General features: G+C 42.7%; 1 protein-coding gene across 5 annotated transcripts in view; it reads right to left on the bottom strand.

Annotated features, from left to right (window-relative positions):
* THADA (THADA armadillo repeat containing) overlaps positions 1 to 25,910 on the bottom strand; it is a 340,163-nt gene that overhangs the window by 280,077 nt on the left and 34,176 nt on the right. For all 5 annotated transcript variants that reach the window (XM_063078394.1, XM_063078393.1, XM_063078395.1 and 2 more), the window contains 5 exons: positions 21,734 to 21,885; positions 18,659 to 18,869; positions 14,715 to 14,850; positions 14,286 to 14,422; positions 924 to 1,082 (listed from right to left, as the gene is read on the bottom strand). In XM_063078394.1, the coding sequence (XP_062934464.1) occupies positions 924 to 1,082; positions 14,286 to 14,422; positions 14,715 to 14,850; positions 18,659 to 18,869; positions 21,734 to 21,885 (795 nt within the window). The remainder of the gene's footprint in view (positions 1 to 923; positions 1,083 to 14,285; positions 14,423 to 14,714; positions 14,851 to 18,658; positions 18,870 to 21,733; positions 21,886 to 25,910) is intronic.

Below are 25,910 nucleotides of genomic sequence, written 5' to 3' on the forward strand. Positions count from 1 at the left end.
GTTGTAGCACCTTATATGCTGTACTGGGGCACATCATTTTTGATAAGAATTCATACCTAAAACCAAATCATTCCCAAAACCAAATTTTATTTTTATTTATTTATTTAACACATAGTTTATCTTTGTCTCTTGGTTCTGCCTGCTGTGCAGTAAGCTTCATTCTCTGGCTCCTCAAGGTGGCCTCTGGCATCTGCACACTCAACCCACATGGTGACAAAATGGTCTCAGAAGCTCCATTCTTTTCCTCGCAGATTCAAGGACAGTGAAGTATGCCTTCTTTCTATCAAAATCCTAAGCTTCTCTCTGATTAGTCTAGCTTAGGTCACTTGATCATTCCTGAAGCAGCCACTGGCCCCAGAAAAATGAGATGTGCTGATCGGGTTGGGCCTGCTCATGTGCTCCATCCTGGAGCTAGGCAAGGAGCCCCCTTCAGACAACAGGAGAGTGAGGAATGGGTATATCCAGACAGACAAAATCTAGGGTGCTCCCACTATGGAGGCAAAGTAAGAAGGTCCACCTCACAGAGGTTAGGAGCATTGCGTAATGACAGGGTCAGACCTGTCTCCAAGAGATGTAGGTTCAGCACAAAACAAGTGGCAGAAGCTTATCCCTTAACACTAGAGTTCTGGCTCGCATCTTGAGGCTTGTTCAACCCATTTTCTGTGCACACTAAACTTTGACCTCCTCTTCCTTTTGACTCACTAGATTTTATTTTTCACATAAGTCTTTCCCATTAGCCTGGCAATTCCTTTAAGTTTAGGGTCAGGAGCTGTGCCCAAAATCAAATTTTTAAAAAAACTTTACTTTCTACAAATCTTTTGCACAGATATGCAGCCTCTGATTTACTATATAAAAAGGGCATTCTGTACATTTTACTTGTTACTTAAACACTAATTATAATATCAATTTTATTTATATGCTACCTTTGACTTCTGCAGAAATATCAATACTGGACACACTGGCATTCAAGTCCTCCAAATCAAAGTTATCACATTCTTTCAAGATTTTGGTTTGGTTGAAGTAATCATTAGTATCTCGTGGCTGAATCTCATTTAGAATCATCTGTAAGCGGCTTGCTGACTCTGAGGGAGAGAAATGAGACTACATGGAACCCCAGTTCCACATCACATGCAGATTTCCCTTGGGGGTACTTGCCCTCAAAAATCCTGTTAATTTTCAATACTTGGTAATCAGCTGTATTAGAAAGGATTCACAGGGTGGACAACGTAAAAATTATTTATATAGAATCTTCATGATGTTTCAGTGTGCTTTTAAAATACTGCAACTTAGGCTGAAGATTCGACAGAAAACACAAATGAAACTGTCTACAAGACAAAGGCTGCCATCTTATTTACACTGCTTTTCTTAGTGTTATCTAAGAATCTCAAATACAGTACTCAATCATGCCAAATAACTGCAATAAACTTCAATAAATTTTGTCTTAAGAGGTTGTTTCTCTATCTACAAAATAAGTTACTTTAACTATGATTTACAGTCCTAGAATTACACTAAACTTCATTATTATTCCCTATGCACTCACTGGATTAGAACATGCAAACTCCATGAATGCAACACTTTGCTCACTGCTGAGCTGCCAATGCCTAGAACAGAGGCACAGGTTCAGTAACATGGGTTCATGGCAGAGGTTCAATAACATGAGTTGAAGAAATGAAAGAATGGCTAGGTAATGAGTTAGCCAGGCTCAGATTTAAAAAAACAAAAAACAAAAATGTTGGGAAAATAGAATAGTTTGGTCAGGGCCCTCACCTCGGGTCCAGTTGGGTGTGGTTCAGCATCCTTTGTAAGCAAATTGTGTGTATGTGTGGAGCTAATGAGAGAGAGAGAGAGAGAGCGAGAGAGACAGAGAGAGAGAGAGACAGAGAGAGCGAGAGAGCGAGAGCGAGCGTGTGCGTGCATGCGCACAGAGCTATACTTTCCAACCTGCGGCTTCCAAGGACCTTTTGGCTGGTTACCTAGCTTACAGACCTATGTGTGGGGTCTGTGACCCAGTCTATGAATGGGCTTGAGGGGTCTGTGAAAGCCAGACCCAGCCTTAGTTTGACAATCAGACCAGTCAGTGCAGGATTACCAGCAGGTAGAAGAGCCCAACAACTGGCATGGTCGCCTAGCTTTACACAAAACAAAAGAAAACCAAACAAAAACAGAAACTGGTAATCATCTGAAATCAACAAATCAAAGAACAAGTATTTATTTTACACATATTATCAATACTTATATTTTAGGTATCATGGAAATACAGAGACTTTAATTGCTATCATAATGATTCAACCAACATCTTATGTTTATATGTTTCTTCCCTAGAATTTTGCCAAAAGCAAACAAATTTCAACAGCCATGAAGAAATAACACTGGCCACCCTCCCCCACAAAAAACATGCAAAGATCAAGGAGAAAAGAGAAAAAATCAGAATAAAATTTTAAGAATCTCATCCATTCATAGTATGGCTTTCAGGGAAGGCTTTTTTTCAAGGAATTCACAATGCACGGCAGATAACATGTGTAAGAAAGAGGAAATATGGAGATAATCTGAGGAAAAAAGACAAGGCAAAATTAAGGACGTGTCTGTGGGCCAAAGACACTTTTTGAGACCAACTGATATCTTAAAACACTTTAATAACAAACTGAATAACAAACAAAACACTTTAATAACAAACTAAATGAAGAGCTTTTTACCTAATCATTCATTCATTTCTACAACCCATGTTGCTGAATTTCTGCCATGACCTGTTTCTATTCTAGGCACTGGCAACTCAGCAGTGAACAAAGTGTTGCTGGCTCTGCAGGTTCTACCCACAACAGGTGACAGAAAAAGTCAAGATTTCTCATCCAGAATACACTGTACTTGCATGATCCAAATATTAGCTATAGGATTGCATGTTCTTTATTCTCATGCACTATTTAAGTAGGAAAACTAAAGTATCAAAATTTGGTATTTACCCTTTGTACCTGATGCAAGCCACAGTAGCAGGAAGCTACTTTCTTTGCTTTTGTGTTCTACATGTGTAGCTCTGATAATAATTTGCATTGCTGATTTAACTTTTAATAGCTGGAGGCATGGCAGAGTACCTGTAGTCTTTGAATCAAACTCAAAGATGCAATGACAATTTGATGTGATACTGTTTTATTGTGATTCACTTCCATGTAAAGAGCGATACTGGTCTCCTAAATATTTATTGTAGCCCAATATTCTAGTGAGTCTTTAATTTAAAGTAGCTGAAATAAGATTTTTAATTTTAAAATACAAAGTCTAAGTGTACCCACTAGATGTCAGTATTAGGAAAGATGCAGTGTAACATATGTAAAATCATAGCCAGAAGCAATCTGAGAGATTTACTCAAACAAGTAAACTGACTTGTGTAAGGTCATACTTTTTGTGATAGTCAAAACTAGAAATCAAGTTTCCCGATTTCCAGTCCACAGTTTGTTTATGTCACATTTGTTTATGTTAAATAACTACATGTAATTTACTACACTAAAATTAAAATACATTGATCTTGACATCTGCAAAAAATATTTTTTTGGCATTTAGACTAATATCAACCAAAATAAGTAAATCAATCTGTATCTCAGCAGCATGAACCATCACCAATCTTACAATTCATTTTTAGTAAAGAACAAACCCTAACATTTTCTATGCAAAACACACAACTCCAGGTTACATCAATTATCAGCCCAAGGTATTTCAGTGTATGGTACAGTGTTTGTTTATGATGTATCAGTTTGTTTTTCATACAAGCCTTTCACTTACACTCCAACATGCATTTACAAACTTAATTTATACACAAAATGTAAATTTACTTAATGATTTCCAAAGGAGCACTCCATGTTAGTATATACCTTTAACAACAAATCCCTTCTGGCCTGTTATAGTACAGGTACATGCCACCTAGGGAATCCCAGGCACTGAGCTTAGTTCCTATCCTTTAAAGCATTGCTGGCCCATTGATTTATTCATCATCAACAAATATTTATTGTATATCTACTTCTATCAGGCACTGTGCTAACCTCAAGGGAGGAAAACATAGACAGGATCCTTGTTACATTACAATTCTATGAAAGAAAGTTCCATGGGAAGAGTACAGTAGTAAGAAACAGGCTGGAGAGGTAGCAAAAGATAAGCATTTACAGGACACGGTCTAAGGTCACTGAAGTGTTTCAAAGAAGTGAAAGACTCCCAAAGTGGGTAGTCAGTCAGTTCAGGGAGACCCTCCCAAGGAACAGCGAGACCACGAAGACGGATGCAAACAGCAAGAGGTTTATTTGAACACACGGGTACCCGGGCGACACAGTCTTTTGGAAGACTGGCGCGCCGAGTGAAGCTCCTGGGTCCTTTTTATAGCAAAAAGCGCGGGTACAGAAGCGAGAAGCGAGTTTAATTGGTCAGTTCAAATAAGCGCGGGTACAGAAGCGAGAAGCGAGTTTAATTGGTCAGTTCAAATAAGGCCTGGGGTGAGCTTCGGTTATGTGGGAGTCCTTGAAACAGCTGAGGGGCACCCTGGAAACTGTTGGGAGTCCTTGAAACAGCTGAGGGGCACCCTGGAAACTGTTGGGAGTCCTTGAAACAGCTGAGGGGCACTCTTGAAACTTTAACTGACTTGTCTATTTCTGGGAACTATCCGCCCTTTGCCTCGGGCCGGGGCCCAGGTGCATAACCACAGATATCCTGTTCGTTATCTGGTCTCAACCTCAGGCTGTACTTTTCCTATGCTAGGGACTTTTAACCAGGGTAATGTTTTGTGCCTTGCAAAATGGCGTTACTACGGCTAGCTTAAAAAGTTCTTTCTTCATTAAATGAAAGACTCCCAAAGTGGGTAGTCAGTCAGTTCAGGGAGACCCTCCCAAGGAACAGCGAGACCACGAAGACGGATGCAAACAGCAAGAGGTTTATTTGAACACACGGGTACCCGGGCGACACAGTCTTTTGGAAGACTGGCGCGCCGAGTGAAGCTCCTGGGTCCTTTTTATAGCAAAAAGCGCGGGTACAGAAGCGAGAAGCGAGTTTAATTGGTCAGTTCAAATAAGCGCGGGTACAGAAGCGAGAAGCGAGTTTAATTGGTCAGTTCAAATAAGGCCTGGGGTGAGCTTCGGTTATGTGGGAGTCCTTGAAACAGCTGAGGGGCACCCTGGAAACTGTTGGGAGTCCTTGAAACAGCTGAGGGGCACCCTGGAAACTGTTGGGAGTCCTTGAAACAGCTGAGGGGCACTCTTGAAACTTTAACTGACTTGTCTATTTCTGGGAACTATCCGCCCTTTGCCTCGGGCCGGGGCCCAGGTGCATAACCACAGATATCCTGTTCGTTATCTGGTCTCAACCTCAGGCTGTACTTTTCCTATGCTAGGGACTTTTAACCAGGGTAATGTTTTGTGCCTTGCAAAATGGCGTTACTACGGCTAGCTTAAAAAGTTCTTTCTTCATTCCCCCATTTCTTTTGTGGATAGCTCTAATCTTAGAGCGGAGTTAAAAGTTATTTTCATTATCTATAGTCTGATATTTTTGTCTAAGAACCAGGACTTTAATTGTACTTATTCTATCATTGATGAATTGGACTAACCTGTTGATGACACAGGGCCCCAGAATGAGCAACAGAAGAAGGAGTACTAGGGGCCCGGCGATGGTTGATAGTAGGGTAGTGAACCAAGGGGAGCTATTGAACCAACCTTCAAACCAGTTTTGATCTTTTTGGCGCTCTAACTGTCTTTTATCTAGTCTTTGTTTGAGTTTGGCCATGGTGTCTCGTATCACACCTGAATGGTCTACATAAAAACAGCACTCCTCTCTGAGGGCCGCGCAGAGGCCTCCCTCTCTTAAAAACAGTAAGTCAAGGCCTCGCCTATTTTGGAGTACTACCTCAGATAGAGAAGTCAATGAGTCCTCTAACTTGCTGACTGAATCCTGGAGGGCCCGGAGGTCAGTGTCCATGGCAGTCTGGAGCTCGGTTAGGCCCCGCTGGAGGTCTATAGGTCCTTTAATCAGAGCAGCCGAGCCGGTACCTATACCTGCCACAATTCCCAGTAGGACAGCTAGGGTAAGTGTGAGAGGTTCTCTCTTAAACCTGGGATGAGGGTTGTCATAGGCCTGCAACAAAGTTTCTTCAGGATGGTAATAGATGCGAGGAATCAGCTGAACCTGGACACAGAAATCCTTAGACTGATTAAAAACTGAGAGGGAAACGCAAGGGGTGAGACCGGTGCTGCAAGCCCACCAGCTATGGTTGGAGGGGAGAAGGTACTGATGGTCCCCGGAGGAATTGATGGATAGGGTCTGGTTGCAAAGATGTTGATGGGTAGAAGGTATTGTTCCTATACATAACCCTTGTCCTGTGACCTCTGTGAGAGTAAGCTTTCCCTGGGTCCCCCAACGGCAACTCTCGGCGCTGGTATAATTGGCCTCTCCCAAAAAGGCTATTCCTTCATAGTAGGGGGGGCTTATGGCCAGACAGAGCCAGCAATGCTCTGTGGCGTTCGGGTTGGTGGCATTTAGAGCTAGGAAGGCCCCCTGTACAAGACCAAAGAGCCTGTCACCCGTGGTGGGGGGTAGAGTGCCTGGTGATAGGAGGCTCTGTGTAGCAGTGCTCCTTTGTGCCGCGGGGGGTTGCCTGCTAGTCATTGGGTACAGCTTGTTGCTAGGAGGTCCCTGTTCTGCAAGGACGGGGTCGGGGCCCACTGCCACAGTTGGCATATTGGTGATATCTAGGCGAATGGTGAACAGTACACCTGGATCGTTTCCCGTCAAATAGAACCTTAGTCCCCAGGTTCTTCCTTGTGCCCAATCTCTGGAATTTTTTCCTTTCTCTGTGAATTTTATTTTAAGGGGGTTACACCAGCCGGTGTTGTCACAGTTTTTACTGCTATCGTTACGTTCTACAGTTATGAGGTCCCATGAGGAACTAGGTCCCCAGTAGACTGTCCCCGTGGTTTCACAACCCCATTCTTTGCAATATAGGGATTCCAGCCCTCCGCACCTTCTAGCTTCTGAAAGGGTCCGGCCATCCCGGGGGCACACGTAGAAGGGGGAAGCGGCAAGCCTGTTTCTAGCTCGGGGATAGCTGCACCCTGGGACCCCCCAGGTGATCTGATTATAAGCTTTTGTGTAGTCTGAATCAGGGGGTCTGATCTGGGCCTAGCCCGATGCTATGTATCCCGGGATATCCCAGGTCTCAATACCCGCCGCCAGGGCACATACATCAGGTTTAAGATCGGGCCACCAAGTCCAAGGCGGCTGGGTAGCCTGTTTGGTCCAGACAACTTCTCCAGTTTGGGACAGTACCTTCCAGGTGAGGATCACAGGCCGGTGGGGGTTCTTACCCGGTGGACTCATTTTTCCGCCGCCGAATACGCAGCTTAAGAGGATGATCAGTCCTTTCCAGCTCCCAGGTCTCGTTTGGTGCCGGGGGTGGTGCAGGCTTGAGATGGGAAGCATGGACCCAGGCAGCGATGCCATCAACTTTTACTGCGGTCGGGGTGGTCAGCAATACCAGATACGGGCCTTTCCACCGAGGCTCAAGGTTGCTGGGTCGATGGCGTCTGACCAGCACTCGGTCTCCGACCTGGAACGGGTGGGGGACAGCTATGGTACCGGGCTGATATGTCTCTTTGATCTGGTCCCAAATCTGGGTCTTCACAACTTCTAGAGCCTTTAAGTGGGTAAATAAGACAGGGAGAAAATTATCATCGGGACCCAGTGTTTCTCCCAACTCAAGTATGGGGGGGGGTCCCCCGTAGAGGATTTCATAGGGAGTTAGACCGAACTGGCCAGGGGTATTCCTGGCTCTGAACAGCGCTAAGGGAAGGAGGGCCACCCAGTCTTTTCCACCGGTCTCTAAGGCCAATTTAGTTAAGGTCTCTTTGATGGTTCTATTCATTCTCTCTACTTGACCTGAGCTCTGGGGCCTATACGCACAATGTAATTTCCAATTTATCCCCAGTTGTGTGGCTAGTCCCTGGCTTACCTGAGCAACAAAGGCTGGGCCATTATCTGACCCGATCACCTTAGGGATCCCGAAACGGGGCAGGATTTCTTCTAGTATCTTTTTACATACAGTCAGGGCCGTTTCCGTTTTGGTAGGAAAAGCTTCTACCCATCCAGAGAAAGTATCTACAAATACTAGCAGATACTTGTTTCTATACCGGCCAGGCTTTACCTCTGTAAAGTCTACTTCCCAGTATACGCCGGGTCGATCTCCCCGTTGTCTTTTTCCGGTCTCTCGGTAGGTGGTAGCCGCATTAGTCATGGCGCAAGCTGGACACCGATTGGCGACTTCTTGAACAGTGGACCGGAGGTTCGGGATGGAGAGGCTGGTGCGGCTTGCCAGTTGAAGGAGCTTTTCTGGTCCTAAGTGTGTTAGCTGATGTAACCGCTGAATGAATTCTTTTCCCTGGTCAGGAGTGAGCTCTCTTGGCTTGGTCCTAGCTTGAGCAGGCTCGATTGGCTCTTGAAGCTTTGTAGTTTTTGTTAGCACCTTGACCGACAGGGCGGCTTGTTTTGCAGCCTCGTCGGCCCTCCGGTTCCCGGCCGCCACAGGGTTATTTCCTCTCTGGTGGCCTGGGCAGTGGATAATGGCGACCTGCTTAGGGAGGTAAATGGCCTCTAGCAGAGCCAGAATTTCTTGTTTATTTTTAATGTCTTTTCCAGCAGAAGTGAGCAGTCCCCTCTGTTTATATATTGAGCAGTGGCAAAAGCATACCTGCTGTCCGTGTAGATGTTGATGTTTTTTCCTTCGGCTAGGCGTAATGCCTGCGTCAAGGCTATTAGCTCGGCCTTCTGGGCTGATGTCCCTTCTGGCAGGCTGCTTGCCCATACCGTCCGTTTGCCATCTACGATGGCGGCCCCTGCTTTCTTCTTACCTTCCGCAATGAAGCTGCTACCGTCTGTATACCAGGCAGGCACTCCGGGCAATGGCTGGTCCTTCAGGTCCCGTCGAGTCCCAGCTTCTTCAGCAAGGATTTCTGAGCATTGGTGTACTGGGGTGGATTCTGACTCGACTGGTAGTAGGGTAGCTGGGTTCAGGACAGCAGGGGGCGCGAAAGATATTCTTTCGTTTAGCAGCAAACTCTGGTAATGAGTCATTCTGGCATTGGTCATCCACCGATTGGGGGGCTGCCGCACGATACTTTCGAGGCTGTGGGAAGCAATCACAGTCACATTTTGCCCCAAGGTTAACTTATCAGCGTCTTTGAGGAGGAGTGCCACTGCAGCAACCGCTTTTAGGCAGGTTGGCCACCCACTGGCCACTGGATCCAGTTTTTTTGATAGATAAGCTACTGGCCGTCGCCATGGTCCTAGGGTCTGAGTAAGCACTCCTCGGGCTACACCGGCTCTTTCATCTACGTACAGAGTAAATGATTTGGTGAGGTCTGGGAGAGCCAAGGCGGGGGCAGACAGCAAGGCTTTTTTTATGTGGTCAAAAGCCTTTTGATGCTCCTCAGTCCAGGTAAAAGGAATGTTTTCCCTTGTCAGGGGGTACAAGGGTGCAGCCAGGGAAGCAAACCCAGGAATCCAGAGCCTGCAGAATCCGGCAGTACCCAGAAATTCGCGGACCTGCCTGGGGGTTGTGGGAGTAGGGATCTTCATAACTGTAGCTTTCCGGGCCGGGGTCAGCCATCTTTTTCCCCCTTTGAGCAGGTACCCCAAATAGGTGACCTCTTTCTGGCATAACTGGGCCTTTTTAGCTGATACCCGGTACCCCAACTTACTCAGTTCCTGCAAGAGCTTTTGTGTCCCTCTTTTGCAGCCTTCATATGTGGGAGCTGCCACTAGGAGGTCGTCCACATATTGGAGTAATATGACCTGGGGGTTGAGAGCCCTAAAAGGAGCTAAATCTCGGTGGAGGGCCTCGTCGAAGAGAGTGGGAGAATTTTTGAACCCCTGTGGCAGCCGTGTCCAGGTCAGCTGACCTGTGTTACCTTTTTCTGGGTCTCTCCACTCGAACGCGAACAGTGGCTGGCTGTTGGGGTGTAGTCTGAGGCAAAAAAAGGCATCCTTGAGATCCAGGACTGAGTACCAAGTGTGACTAGGCGGAAGGGAACTCAGGAGGCTGTATGGATTTGGGACCGTGGGATGAATGTCTTGCACCCTTTTGTTAATTTCTCTCAAGTCTTGGACTGGCCGATAGTCATTGGTCCCTGGCTTTTTTACTGGTAGCAGAGGGGTGTTCCAGGGCGATTGGCAGGGCACTAAGACCCCTAGGTCTAAGAACCTTTGGATGTGGGGTCTGATGCCTTCCCGGGCTTCTTTAGTCATTGGATACTGTCGGACGGCCACCGGTGAGGCACCTGATTTCAGCTCTACTACTACTGGTGGGACGTTATTGGCCAGTCCCATACCTGTCTTTTCTGCCCATACGGTGGGAAAAAGTTGGAGCCAGGATGGGTCGATGGAGGGAGAGGCCGGCTTTTCATACAGCCGGTATTCTTCTTCTAGGTTTAGGACCAGGCACATGGTAGAGTGATCTCCCCATGTTACTTGTGGGCCCTCTGTGGAAAACTGGATTTGAGCCTTTAGTTTGGTCAGGATGTCCCGGCCCAACAGAGGAGCAGGGCACTCAGGTATGACCAAAAAGGAATGGGTCACTTGCCTATGTCCGACCCTTAAAAGTCTCTGAGTGGTCCAGGGGTAGACTTTGCTGCCGGTCGCTCCTACTACGACTGTCCGCCTGGACCCTACCTTCCCCATGGGTTGGGTCAGCACCGAATGTTCAGCCCCGGTATCGACCAGAAACTCGATGGGGGTCCCCTCCACTGTCAATGTTACCCTAGGTTCGGGGAGGGGGTCCGAACCCCGACTCCCCTAGTCATCTAGGGATAGAACCTTGGCTTCTCTGATGTTCTTTTTCCGGGGACATTCTCTTGCCCAGTGACCCTTCTCTTTACAGTACGCGCATTGGTCTTTGTCTAGAGGGGGTCTTCCATCCCTAGGTGTTTTCTTTGCCCGGTTGCTCAGGTTCCCTGTCTGCCTATCTCTAGACCCTCTTTCACCTACCACTGCGGCCAAAATCCTAGTTAAATTTTTTTCTTGGCGTTTATCACGCCGCCTCTCTCTCTCTTCTGTCTCTTTTTTTTCTCTTTCCTGTCTTTCTTCTTCTGTTTCTCTCTTGTGGTACACCTTTTCTGCCTCCTTTACTAAGTCTTGTAAGGAAAGGTCTTGGAGCCCCTCTAGTCTTTGTAACCTTTTTTTAATGTCTGGGGCTGACTGGCCGATGAAGGCCATTGTGACCGCAGCCTGCTGCCCCTCAGAAGAGGGTTCAAACGGAGTGTACCTTCTATAGGCCTCCATTAGGCGTTCTAAGAAAACCGAAGGGGGTTCTGCCGGTCCCTGCAAGACCTCTCTTACCTTGGCCAAATTGGTGGGGCGCCGGGCTGCCCCTTTGAGACCTGCCACTAGAGTCCGGCGGTAGACCAGAAGACGCTCCCTACCTTCGGCCGTGTTGTAATCCCATTGAGGTCGATTGAGGGGGAAAGCCTCATTAATGAGGTTCTCGAGTTGTGTAGGGGCCCCGTTATCCCCGAGAACGTTCTTGCGGGCCTCCAGAAGAATCCTTTCTCGCTCTTCAGTGGTGAAGAGGATCTGGAGTAGCTGTTGGCAATCGTCCCAAGTGGGCTGGTGAGAGAACATAAGGGACTCAAGAAGTCCCGTGAGACCTGCTGGTTTTTCAGAAAAAGAAGGATGGTTAGACTTCCAATTGTAAAGATCTGCTGAGGAAAAAGGCCAATACTGCAAAGGGACCAAGCCATTTGGCTCAGCTGGGGGCCCTATGGCTCGGAGGGGCAAAGCTACGGTGGAGTCAGGACCGGAGCCGTCTCTCGGACTGCGAGGTTGGCGGCTCCTAGTCCCCGCAGCCGGTCCCTCAGGGCTAGGATCACCGGGCGCTCGGCCTGGTGCCGATCTGTTTCCCTGAGGGGCCAGAGGGGGCAGCGGAGCCGCCGGGTAAGGTGGGGGTTCAGAGAGAGAAAATAGGTCATCTGGTGTCGGGAGGACGGGGGGTTGGGGAGGGGCGGAAGGCTTCCTTGTAGGTGGCCTTTGAGTATTTTCTGATCCCGAAACAACAGCGACTTTGCTGGAGGGTGGCACCCAGGGAGGGGGATTCTGGGCGAGGTCTTGCCATACCACGACATAGGCAACCTGGTCCGGGTGTCCTCCGGTCTCCTGAAAAACAATCTTTTTAACTGCAAAAATGACAGAAAGGTCAAAGGTTCCCTCTGGCGGCCAACCTACGCCGAATGTGGGCCACTCAGACGAACAGAAAGTCTGCCATTTTCCTTTTTTGATCTCCATGGACAGATTGTGAGCCCTGGCTTTGACATCTTTCCAATGATCTAGAGTAAGGGAGAGAGGCGTAAGGGCACCTTGCCCCATCTCGAAAATTTCCAATAGGGGAACGACGACGCAAAGACCTATCACAACTAAGACAAAAAGAAACCAGAAACGGCGACGAGACCGAGTGCCGTAGAAATAGAAGAAAGAGTCCGATGGCAGAGCGCGCCTCCCGAGACGCGGTGAGACCAAAACACAATAATCCTCTGCCAAGGGGTCCACCAGGCGTCCCTGGTCCTCCCCTGATCCTGGGACGTCTCCCAGGATTGCCGGGTGGCGAGCCCCCGAACACGTCTGTTCGCTACCCGCACTTCGCTCCCAGAGCGACTAACCCGGAACAAACTGAAACCAAAATGCGCGCACTCAGAAAGACAGTCAGAGTCACAGGATTAGACACAGAAACGAGACACAGAAACGAGACACAGAACGACTGCTGGCCAGCTTACCTCCCGTTGGTGGGTCGGTGGTCCCTGGGTGGGGGTCTCCGATCCCGGACGAGCCCCCAAATGAAAGACTCCCAAAGTGGGTAGTCAGTCAGTTCAGGGAGACCCTCCCAAGGAACAGCGAGACCACGAAGACGGATGCAAACAGCAAGAGGTTTATTTGAACACACGGGTACCCGGGCGACACAGTCTTTTGGAAGACTGGCGCGCCGAGTGAAGCTCCTGGGTCCTTTTTATAGCAAAAAGCGCGGGTACAGAAGCGAGAAGCGAGTTTAATTGGTCAGTTCAAATAAGCGCGGGTACAGAAGCGAGAAGCGAGTTTAATTGGTCAGTTCAAATAAGGCCTGGGGTGAGCTTCGGTTATGTGGGAGTCCTTGAAACAGCTGAGGGGCACCCTGGAAACTGTTGGGAGTCCTTGAAACAGCTGAGGGGCACCCTGGAAACTGTTGGGAGTCCTTGAAACAGCTGAGGGGCACTCTTGAAACTTTAACTGACTTGTCTATTTCTGGGAACTATCCGCCCTTTGCCTCGGGCCGGGGCCCAGGTGCATAACCACAGATATCCTGTTCGTTATCTGGTCTCAACCTCAGGCTGTACTTTTCCTATGCTAGGGACTTTTAACCAGGGTAATGTTTTGTGCCTTGCAAAATGGCGTTACTACGGCTAGCTTAAAAAGTTCTTTCTTCAGAAGGAGAGGTTAGAGTGTGGTAGGGCACAAAGGTTAAGTAAAGATTCTGTGTAACATGATAAATCATATGATTAGAAAATATTACTTTGGATGTAGCAAGAAGGAAAGGGAAGGAAAAAAGAGCAGATGCAGGGAAATATATGAGGAGGCCCTGGAGCAGTCCAAATAAGAAAGGATATGTGCCTGGAGAAGGTGAGAAGATGCAGATAAAAAGAAAAGAGATTTGAGGGATATTTAAGCAGTGACACTGAAGGAATGTGGAGATGGGCTGGATATGAGGAGCAAGGGAGAGATGTCAAGCAGCCCTAGGCTCCTGAATGGCATAAACAGATCTTTTGTAGGACCATTCAGAAAGAGGCAGGGGATGGGAGGGAAAAGGCAGATAAGAGTTCATGAGTTCAATTTGGGCATGTTGAATCTCCTTTTTTTTAAATAAATGGTCCTTGTATATCAAATGGTCCTTGCCCATTCCATACTCCTAACAAGTTGCCTTCTCTGACTGAACTCCATCAATTGACCATCTTGCTAATTTATATTGCCTGCTCTTCTGCTCCCAGCAACTACCTGGTAAGCTGTATTCTGAAATAACAATATAATAAAACGCAATTTATGGGTAGCTTGACAATCACCTGTTTTGGGGGTTTTCTGAGGCTATTTTTTTGACAGTTAAAAATATTACTAAACAAGCAGAAATACCACAAACAATAATTTCTTCTTTTTCCCTCAATTTAGCTTTTATATCTACCCAAAGAACTTAGGGGGAAAAAAGGAGAGAAAAATATAACGGTCATACCACAGCACTCTAGCATTCCTTGTTTGCTGACCTGAATCAGTGTCCATTGGAATGAGGCCTTCAGGGGAAGAATTCTGAATGACTGGAGACACCACAGCAGAAAGCCTGTAGGACAGCAAAAGGAGCTTCTCCACCACTGGTCTCCACTCACTCACCAACTGCAGGCTGCTGCAACAAGGACGTTAGGGAAATTTATACTAAAAGCAAACAAAGATCACATTTTAAAAATGGAATTAACAGATAAAAGGAGTTGAAAGAATTTGTGTTTTAAAACTGTGCAATATATAAAATATTTGAGACATATAAAAATATGTACGTATATGTAGGTTTTTAAATATAATTTTCAATTCTCTTCAAGGCAATAGACTACATTCCTTTCCCAGGACACATTCCAATAAGAGGCTAAAGCTCAGCAATTAGGGTTATTTCTGAGACAAGAGACAGCTGTGGATATACTTACTTTAGAGATAACTTCTGCAAAGCTCCTGTTATACAGTGAACTCGCCCATACATTGGAAATAATGCTGCTGCCTGCAGCAGAGAATTTTCAGCCTGAGATACTTCTTCCTCAAGATTTTCTATCAGGCATTTGATAACTAGAAAAAGCAGACAACTGAAGTCATACCAGTTTTAAAACACATTTATACATTTGTGAACAGCGGAATAATTCCCAAGAAAACACCCAACTCAAGTGAACTTTATACTAGAGGCTTTGAATCAAAAAGAGATCTTTCAGGTTATCCAGCCTGTTACCCATTTCTAGTCAAGGTAGAACTGAGTTTCTTTCACTAACTGCCTGGATCCATCACAGCACTCACCTCTGAAGAATTCCTCCTAGACATCTTGCTGGGGTACCAAACCTCAGGCCCGTGTAGCATGTGCTATTTGAACAGCAGGTGGCTTTTTTAAATAACAGTTTTATTGAGATATAATTCACATACCATGCAATTCATGGTTTTAAAGTATACACGTCAACAGTTTTAAATATAGTCACAGGTATGTGGAACAGCACCACAGTCAAGTTTAGAGCATTTTCACTGCCTCCCCCTGAAAAAATACCTTATCTATAAGCAGTTTCTCTTCTCCCTGCACCTCTACCATTAGTAGGCAACTACTAGTCTATTTTCTGTCTCTATAGATTTGCCCATTCTGGACATTTCATACAAATGGAATCATAAATATATGGTCTTTTGTGACTGACTTCTTTTAGATGGTATAATGTGTTCAAAGTTTATCCATGCTGCATCATGTATCACTTTATTCCTTCTTATAGCTGAATTATGGTCCACTATATGAATGTAACACATTTTACTTACCCATTCATCAGTTAATAGACATGTGGACTGTTTCCACTTTTGGCTATTACAAGTAATGCTGCTTTAAACATTCTTGTGCAAATTTTTGTTTGGACATATGCTTTCACATTTCTTGGATATATGCTTGTTATGATCTGAATGTTTGCATCCCCCCTAGTATTGATAATATTAAAGCCCAAACCCCCAGTGTGATGGTATTTGAAGATGGAGCCTTTGGGAGGTGATTAGATTTAGATGAGGTCATGAGGGTAAGACCCAGGTGATGTCGTCAGTGTCTTTATAAAAAGAAAGGAGATCAAATTGCTCTCTCAGGCATGTGAGCACAAAGCAAGAAGATGCCATCTGAGAGCCAGAAAAAAGGCCCTTACCAGGAACTGAATCTGCCAGCACCTTGAATCCCAGGCTTCAGAACTGTGAGAAATAAATGTCTGTGTTTAAGACACCGAATCTATGGCATTCTCTTATAACAGTCCAAGCTAAGATAATGCCTAAAAGTGGAACTGTGGAGTCATATAACTCTATTTATCTTTCTGAGGAACTGCCAGACTGCTTTCCAAAGCGAATGTACTGTTTTACAATCCCACCAGCAGTGTATGAGGGTTCCACTTCCTCCACATCTTCATCAATACTTGTTATTACCTTTTTTATTTTTTATCATAGCCATCCTACTGGGTATAAAGTGCTTCCTCACCATGATTTTGACTTGCATTCCCTTATTTATTTATTTTTTTTAAAGATGACTGGTAAGGGGATCTTAACCCTTGACTTGGTGTTGTCAGCACCACGCTCTCCCAAGTGAGCTAACCGGCCATCCCTCTATAGGGATCCGAACCTGTGGCCTTGGTGTTATCAGCACCATACTCTCCCAAGTGAGCCATGGGCCGGCCCTGACTTGCATTCCTTTAAAGGCCAATAATGTTGAGCATCTTTTCATGTGCTCATTGTTCAAATTTTCTTTGGAGAAATGTCTATTCAGATTCCTTGTCCGTTTTTTAATTTGGTCATGTCCTCTTATTAATGAGTTGTGAAAGTTCTTTATATATTCTAGATACAAATTTCTAATCAGGTATAGGATTTGCAAATACAGTATCTCATTTTTCAGCTTGTCTTTTCATTTTTGTGATAGGATCCTTTAAAACACAAGCTTTAAATTTTGATGAAGTCCAATTTATCTTTTTTTTTTTTTTTTGGTTTTTTGCTTATGCTTTGGGAGTCATGTCTAAGAAACTATTGCTTAAACCAAGATCACAAATCACAGAGATTGACAGCCATGTTTTCTTCTAAGAGTTTTATAGTTTTAGCTCTTACACTTAGGTCTTTGGTCCATTTTGAGCTAATTCTACATATGGTATGAGGTAGTGGACCCAATTTCATACTTTTACATATGGATATCCAGTTATTTCCAGCCCAGAAGATGACATTTCACAGAAGGGGAAAAGTGAAAGACTTGTAAGCATGTAAAAAGATAATTACATTAATAATCAGAAAAATGCAAGATGAAATCACAATGAGATACCATTTTATATTCTACAAATCTTTAAAATATGACAGTAGATAATTATGGTGATGATTTGATGCATCACAACTCATCATTTTTTGGTGAGCATGTAATTTGAAAACTTATTTGACATCATCTCATAAAGTTGAAGATTCACATACTTTACGACCAGGTTATTTCACTTTTTTGTTTACCATTAAACTCTTAGAAACATGAATTAGAAGAGAGAGAGAGATAAGATCTATATGAGAATGTTCACATTGGCGTTATTTATTTAGGAAAAAAATGTCCATCAACAAGAGAATGGATTAATAAACTGTGGTAAATTTGTATGATGCATATGGTACTTGTGAGATAAAATTCAAAAATCAAGGGCTGGCTAGTTAGCTCAGTTGACTGAAGTGAGGTGTTATAACACCAAGGTCACAGGTTTGGATCCCCGGACACCAGCCAGCCACCAAAAAAACACCAAATCATGTAAAACTAAATAATATGTCACTTAATTATATATACACAGGTGATAAAACTATAAAGACCATGAAAAATTAATATAAAATACACAGTAGGATAAAGGAGAGGCTTCAAAGATATAGATGCTGTTATACTTAAGCTGAGTGTTATCACTTAGCTTGTAAACAAAATGTAAATTTTATATTATTGCTATTTAAACCTTATATATTTAAATATTCTTTACATGTTTGAAATATTTCATAAAGTACTAAAATGTCTTGAGTTGAAAGCCTTTATGTACAGCATGCATTCCCCAGTTCACCGCAATTGCAGTCCTCTCCCACTGTCTTATCGGGGTCTCCTTTTGAATCCAGCACTGAAGCAATTCTAGTGCGCAAGGATCACTCTCCACGGTGCTATCCTCTCTATCCCCAGATCAATGGCCACATTTCCACCATAACTATTTGTGGCCTCCTACTTTTCTCCCATTACTGGTTCTCTTTTTCATGGCTTTTTCCACCACCTTGGGAAGAATAATTTTCAATTTCTCTATATCTAACCTCCCTTTTTTCCTACAAAAGTCCATTATCTGTCCTTATTCCCTAAAACTTCTAAATTAAAGATTAGCATAAAATCATGTACATGTATCCCTAACAATTATTTGTTGAAAATCACTAGATCTAAGCCATCTCAGACCCTTGGTATTGAAACTGGCTATATGGGAAGAGTAAAAGGCAGGTGTATAACAGTCAATTAGAACATAAACCCCAACAGACAAAGGAACTCTGCTCTGTATAGAAATAATAGAGATGATCTGTCTATAGCCACAGTAAAATTTCTGCAGGAAAAAAAGTACACTTTCAGTGGAGAAAAAGGTCATCATCTTTTAAAAAGAGCTCAATTAATGTATATTTGTGTATCTTCTTATTTAACATAAATCCTCTGTTCAGAAATAAGTGTTATAGCTGAGAAAACTATTCATTTGTCTAAAAGGAACACAGCGCTCTTACATGCTGGTAAACACTTAACTAAAAAAACCACAAAATAAGTGTTTAACCATTAGCATTCTAACCAAATAGTGAGAGAGTAAGGTATTGGTTTTGATAAATAAGAGCAAAAGGTCATTTGCTCAATACAAACCCATTAATGTGTTCCTTTCCACCACAGCAGTAGACTTATCTCGATCTTTGCATGAAACTTGCTGAGTTAAGCAGGCAGACAGGGATGACGGCAGAGCATCCTTCCAGATTAAGAAGTTCAGCAGGTAGGAAGCAGTTACACAGTTGTATGGTTTGGTGCTTGTGCTGAGCTCCAATGCTGCCTGGAATAAGCCTTGCAGTTTCTCTGAATCCTAAAATAAAGCACAGACTCAAAAACCATCACTGAAAGATGTCTTTAATTTGAAGGAATAGTACACAGCCTGCCATATAACTGTAACTCAATATGAACATTAGTTTCCTTTCTCTCTAAACACATGTTAGTTTTTATTATAGTAGTTAAGGATTATTATTAATCAGTTCAGAGATGAAGGCCTTGAAAATAATTTCATTTGGAAAATTCAACATTAATAAACCTTTTTGTGAAAAGTATTCTTTCTTCAGCAAAAGTATACTTTTTCCTGTACCAATTCTGCTATGACTTTAGCCAGACCATCTTCATTATTTCTATACAGAGCAGAGTTCTTTTGTCTCTCAGCATTTATGTTTCACCCGGGCGCCATATCCCTGCCCTTCTCCTTTCCCCCATCCTATACAGCTAGTTCACTGAAGAAAAATACAAATCCAATAGGAAGCTGTTCCTGGTGAAACTCCATGCATATGTGTAGAAAACAAAGTGGTCAGATCAGTCTCGGAAATTCTGCATCACAGCTCCCACACCTATCTCTTATAAACATCCACTCAAACAGGCTGTCCTAAAGAAGACAGAACAAAGGACAGTTCACAGTAATAGTCAAGAAAAGGCTCTAGGCTGACAACAGGAGATCTGAGTCCTAGCCCAACTCCATAGTTGACAAGCTGCATGTTTTCCATTCCAGAAGTCAGAGTTTGATTGCTCAATAATGTTCTGATTCCACTAGGATTATAATATAAAGAAAAAAATCATCACAAACAATTTTGAAATTGATTATGGGTAACAAATATTTAATGATATCTTATAATATCAGAATAGTAGATATCAAATGTACTGATTCAAATATCCTTTTAAATTTATTTAAATTTAAATTTATTCCTATTTAAATTCTTTGCCATTTGACATGTTTGATTTTCTGTTTCCTAAAAAACTTTAAAATAGTGGTCCAAGGCTCAAACTAAATAAATATTCGAAAGAACCAATTAAGTACATAAGCCCTTTTTATTTTATTTTTTTTAAAGATGAACAGTAAGGGGTTCTTAACCCTTTGACTTGGTGTTGTCAGCACCATGCTCTCCCAAGTGAGCCACGGGCCAGCCCTATAAGCCATTTTTTTAACTGACAGTAAGTCCCTGAACCGCTTTACTAACCAATTAGTAAGAAATAATAATTAGCCTTTGAAGCCTAAAATATCTTTGTGTGATTATCTTAGATCAATCAAAATATAAAGACCTAGAATGTAGCTCCACAGAAAGAAGGGCAGTAAACTAGGCAAGTAGTAAAGTCATATATTAGAAAGATATGCCATCTAAAATATGTTTATAAAGATCCTTAGAGAGATTAAGTTAGCATTGGAAAAGTACTTTAAATTTAACTATATTAAAAAATTAACTATATATTACACAGGGTACACTTAAAGAAAAGCTTTGGAAATATATACTTATTATTTAAAATCTTAAATGCGTATTCCTATGACCATTTTACTAATATGCAAGCCAGACCAGATAGTACAACCAAAATCCTATAACAAGCCATGTGTGGTACTAAATTTCTTGAATTCTATGGTTAATGTCTATTTACCAAGCACATGTTTATCAAATTAGAGATGCAGAAACCCTCTAAGAGCCCTTCATAGTTTATGTAAGGCCCATGTCTTTCCTATATGTGCCATATCATGCCTTCACTCCAGGTACTCTCAAAATATTTGCCAGGAATGAGGCACAGCTATATATATGTTACAAGGCTATATGTGATGAATGGTAAGGGGGGGGTGAGGGGGTAGATAGAGGAAGACAAAATCTCTTCTTTACAAACTCTATATGGTACAAAAGTTAGCAGCCTGAGCACCAAAGAACCTTCTGCCCACTAGGGCACCTAAAAGACCACAGTCATAGGTAGATGCTGGAGAGCAACTCCCAAACTAAAACCTAAGTCAGAAAACATGCTCTGAGATCTTACAATGTCATCTGGAAGCTACAGAAACAGACACTGTGCTCTCTGGCACATGCTCCTACAGAATCCCATTGCATTTACAAGCTGTCCTGCCCTAAATACAACCTAATGGCTGGAGCCCCGACCATGGCTCAGCTGCAGCATGTGCCACTGGCCTCTATAGAGCTCTAAGAGAAAGCTGTTAGCAAAGCACTAGAGCCAATACTCTGCTGGTGACCTAAAAGCACCAGAAGAAGCCTCAAGAGCAGAGTTAAGAACCTGACCTAGGGGGTCCCTTGCAAACTCGTTTCCATGCTGTGCCTTCACTCCTAAGCCCATCTTTGGTTTCTAACCTAAGGTGGGAAGAGCAAGGTGTCAGGAAGAAAGCAGGGGCTGGGGTAGAGCGCCTAGAGAAGGAACTGTTGTTAACCTCAAGTATTCTGAGTTTCAGTCTCAGTTTAGCTATTACTTGTTGGAAGACCAGAAACACATACTCTACCTCATTTACGCTCAGCCTCCCAGTCTACTAAGCAGGGAGATTATCTCAAAATACTCAAGTTACTGTAAGTGATGTGCTTTGATCAAATATTACATGTCCAAGGAAACTGGGTAGACCACAGTTAACTGAAATCTACCAATAATCTTGTAAACAATAAAACCTAATGCTTCCTACACCTCCCTTTTTATCAAAGCAATAAAAAAAGCAAAGCTCAAAGATTTGGGCTTTGTTTTCTTTTACAATATTTCCTCTTTTCCCATCAACCCAAAACAGGAGAGAGGTACTTGTAATAATTGAAAGAAACAGTCAAAGGAGAGACACGAAAGGCAGATGCAAAGAACCTATATAACCCTCAGACTGCTTTATCAGCTGCTAAAATAGAAAGTTTTCTTGCATATATCACAATTATATTTAAATAGGAAAAGTCCAAATACCTTAAATTGTATAGCTGTTTTTGATAACTTCATCAAAAGATCAAATGCTAAAATTTTCACTTCTTCAAAAGTGCTGGTAAAACATTCCATTATTGTCTGGAAACGACGAATGTCAACATCACAACTCAGCTGATAAACTGTATGGCCTCTACCTTAAAAACAAAACAAAAAGATTCACAGAATAAAAGGAAAAGAAAATAATCTTCTGAAGTTATTTGGCCAAACTTATAGGAAATTAGTACAAAAATTCACACTTCATACTTTACCCACAACATAAAAGAATAACTTTTCCATTAATTCATTTCTTAAAACGGCAAATAATAATACAGTTCTTCAAATAGGAAATAGACATTTTAAAAAATTTTTAAACCATCCCATCATCTTTCAAAAAGTATTACATAAAAGATTCCTAAGTTATTTTTAAAAATTTTAAAAACTAAATAAATTTAGGAACACATCTTTTTTAAAAATCTTCACAAAACTTCTTGACCTAGAATCCAGAGTCTGACCATATCTCAGAACAAACTGAACCAGAATGATCAGTATGATGACATATCCTAATAGACTTCCTGGACATCAAGGATAAAGAAGGAGTCTTTTGGCCATTCAGGCAAAAATTCGATTCATCTACAAAACAGAAAAAATCAGACTGGCTTCACTCTTCATCCTAACAGTGCTATAGAAGATAATGGAGCAATGCTTACAAAATGCTCAGAGAAAGGTGTCAAGAAGTTCATATATTAAACTCCTATGCAAGTGTAAGAGCAACAGAAACATTTTTGAATATGCAAGAAACTAATAACTACTTATCTCCAAAAACTCTTCTCAGAGAAAGAGGAATTTCAGCCAACCAAGAGGAGAAAAGAAAAAATATCACAAAAGAACAATGGCAATCACTGAAGCCACTTAACTCTAGAATTAAGACTAAACAACTGTGAAAATACAAGTTTCACAGAAGAATGTGGAAAACATTTAGGAACACTTAACAAATTAATCCGTAAGAAGAACTGAAAACATTCCTATGCTTACTTAAATTGAGGAATGATGTTAAATATAAATCAGGATATGAGTTTCTTATTTAATCTTAACTCACAAGTTAGTACAACACTGGGAAGTTCCTAGAGCAGGCAACTTAAGTTTTTGTCACTTCCTTCATACCTCTGCTCTAATTTGCTTCTCCTTTTCCTATTTGAATGCCTTTTATTTTTCTTACATTATTGCCCCAGCTAGAACTTTCAGTACAATCAACAATGGTGAAAAGCAGTGATGAAAGTGGGCTTCTGTGTCTTCTTCCTGATCTCAGAATAAAAGTTTTCAGTCTTTCACCATTAACCATGGTGTTAGCTATGGGTTTTTCACAAATGTCCTTCATCATATTAAGGAAGTTCCTTCCTATTCCTAGCTTGCTGAGTGTTTTTATGTTTTTTTCTTTTAATCTTATGTTGACCTAACCTTGCATTACTGGGATAAATTCCACTTAGTGTATAAAAATTTTAATATGCTGTTGGATTTGTTTGCTCATATGCTGTTAAGGATTTTTGCTTCTACATTCATAAGGGATAAAGGTCTGCAGGTTTCTTTTCTTGTAGTGTCATTGGCTTTGGTCCGAGGATAATGATGGCCTCATAGAAAGAGTTAAAAGGTGTTCTTTAGGGCCGAGCCCGTGGCGCACCCGGGAGAGTGCAGCGCTGGGAGCGCGGCGACGCTCCCACCGCGGGTTGGGATCCTATATAGGAATGACCGGTGCACTCACTGGCTGAGTGCCAGTCGCGAAAAAGACAAAAAAAAAAAAAAAGGTGTTCTTTAGAACTCCATCCCCAGCCCCGCCAAGTGCGTGCTGATCAGAGAGGCGCCCAGCCAGAGAGGCCCAAGATCCTCAGAGACTACGCGCCCTGTGGTGCCAGTGTGCGACCCAGCAGCTAGGCCTCGCCACCGCCGCCACCCAACTCCATCCCCAGCCCCACCGAGTGTGCCCCGATCACAGAGGTGCCCAGCAGGAGAAGCCCAAGATCTGCAGAGACCACACACCCTGTGGTACCAGCATGCGACCAAGCAGGTAGGCCTTGCCAACACCACCCGACTCCATCCCCAGCCCAGCCGAGTGCGTGCTGACCAGAGAGGCACCTCCCCTGAGAGACCCAAGATCTGAGGCGACCACGCACCCAAGGCACTAGTGGGCAACCGAGCAGACACTGAGCAGCCGTACCAAATTGGCAGCCCCAGTCAAGGTTTCCGTAGTGTAGTGGTTATCACGTTCGCCTAACAAATTGGCAGCCCCAGCAGCATCCTAGCCAGACGATACTGTCAAACCAGTCGACCGTGAAATCTCCTGCCACAATGACTAAACATCAAAGGAAAGATACCAGAAATATGAAAAATCAAGAAAGTACACCACCAAAGGGTAATAACTCTCAAAATCTAGATCCCACAGAACAAGAAGCCCTTGAAATGTCTGTCAAGGAATTTCGATTGATAATTCTAAGGAAACTAAATGAGATACAAGAAAACTCAGTTAGACAACACAATGAACTGAGGAAAAGTATACAGGAATTGAAAGAAGATATGTACAAGGAAATCAATGCCCTGAAAAAGAATGTAGCAGAGCTTGCTGAGCTGAAGAATTCATTCAACCAAATAAAAAACACAACAGAGAATTTAACCAGCAGGCTTGCAGAAGCAGAAGAGAGAACTTCTGACCTTGAGGATGGGCTGTTTGAAATAACACAGGCAGACAAAAAAGAAAAAGAAAAAAGAATTAAAAACATTGAAGAAAATCTAAGGAGATATCAGACAACCTGAGGCGCTCAAATATCTGAGTCATGGGTATTCCAGAACGAAAGAAAAAAGGAGATTGCATTGAAAACATATTCAACAAAATAGTGGCAGAAAACTTCCCAGGTATAAGAAGTCTTCTTCAAAACATGTTATAGTCAAATTGGCAAAACTCAAAGATAAAGAGAGAATCTTAAAAGCTGCAAGAGAGAAGCATCAAATCACCTATAAGGGAGCCCCAATCAGACTAACATCAGACTTTTCATCACAAACCCTAAAACCAGAAAGGAATGGGATGATATATTCAAAATACTAAAAGACAGAGATTGCCAGCCAAGAATACTCTACCCCGAAAGGCTATCCTTCCGAAATGAAGGGCAAATAGTATATTTCTCAGACAAACAAAAACTGTGTGACTTCACTACCACACAACCACCCTTACAGGAAATTCTCAAGGGAGGACCGGGTTTGGTATCTGAAAAATAACTACCACGGCCATAAAAACTCAAGAAAAATCAAAACCCACTAGTAAAATAAAAACAGCAACAATGAAGAGAAAAGAAAAGTTATCTACAACCCAAGGAACCAACAAATACAGAAGACAAAAAGTACATCAGAAAGAAAGGAACAAAAGACACTTAAGACATCCAAACAAAAATCAATAAAATACTAGGAGTAAATCAACACCTTTCAATAACAACTCAATGTAAAAGGATTAAATTCCCCAATCAAAAGAGATAGACTGGCTGACTAGATTAAAAAGGAGGACCCAACTATATGCCGCCTTCAAGAGACCCACCTCACCTATAAAGACTCACATAGATTAAGAGTGAAAAGATGGAAAAAGATTTACCATACAAACAGAAGTGAAAAACAAGCTGGAGTAGCTATTCTTAAATCTGATAAAATAGACTTTAAACTAAAAACCATAAAAAGAGATAATGAGGGCCACTACATAATGATAAAAGGATTGACCCATCAAGAAGACATAACAGTCATAAATACATATGCACCCAATGTCAGAGCAGCCAGATTTATAAAGCAAACTCTATTGGACCTAAAGAAGGAAACAGACACTAATACCATAATAGCAGGGGACCTGAAAAGCCCACTATCAATATTGGACAGATCAGCTAGGCAAAGAATCAGCAGAGAAAAACAAGATCTAAATAACACTCTAGACCAACTGGACATGGCAGATATCTACAGAACATTCCATCCAACAACCTCAGAATATTCATACTTCTCATCAGCACATGGCTCATTCTCCAGGATAGATCACATGTTAGGTCACAAATCAAGTGTCAACAAATTCAAAAAAATTGGAATTATCCCATGTATTTTTTCAGACCACAATGGATTAAAATTAGAAATCAATAACAAATGAAATTCTCGAAATTATACA

Source organism: Cynocephalus volans, chromosome 14 (assembly GCF_027409185.1).
Source record: "Cynocephalus volans isolate mCynVol1 chromosome 14, mCynVol1.pri, whole genome shotgun sequence".
Classification (NCBI taxonomy): Eukaryota; Metazoa; Chordata; class Mammalia; order Dermoptera; family Cynocephalidae; genus Cynocephalus; species Cynocephalus volans.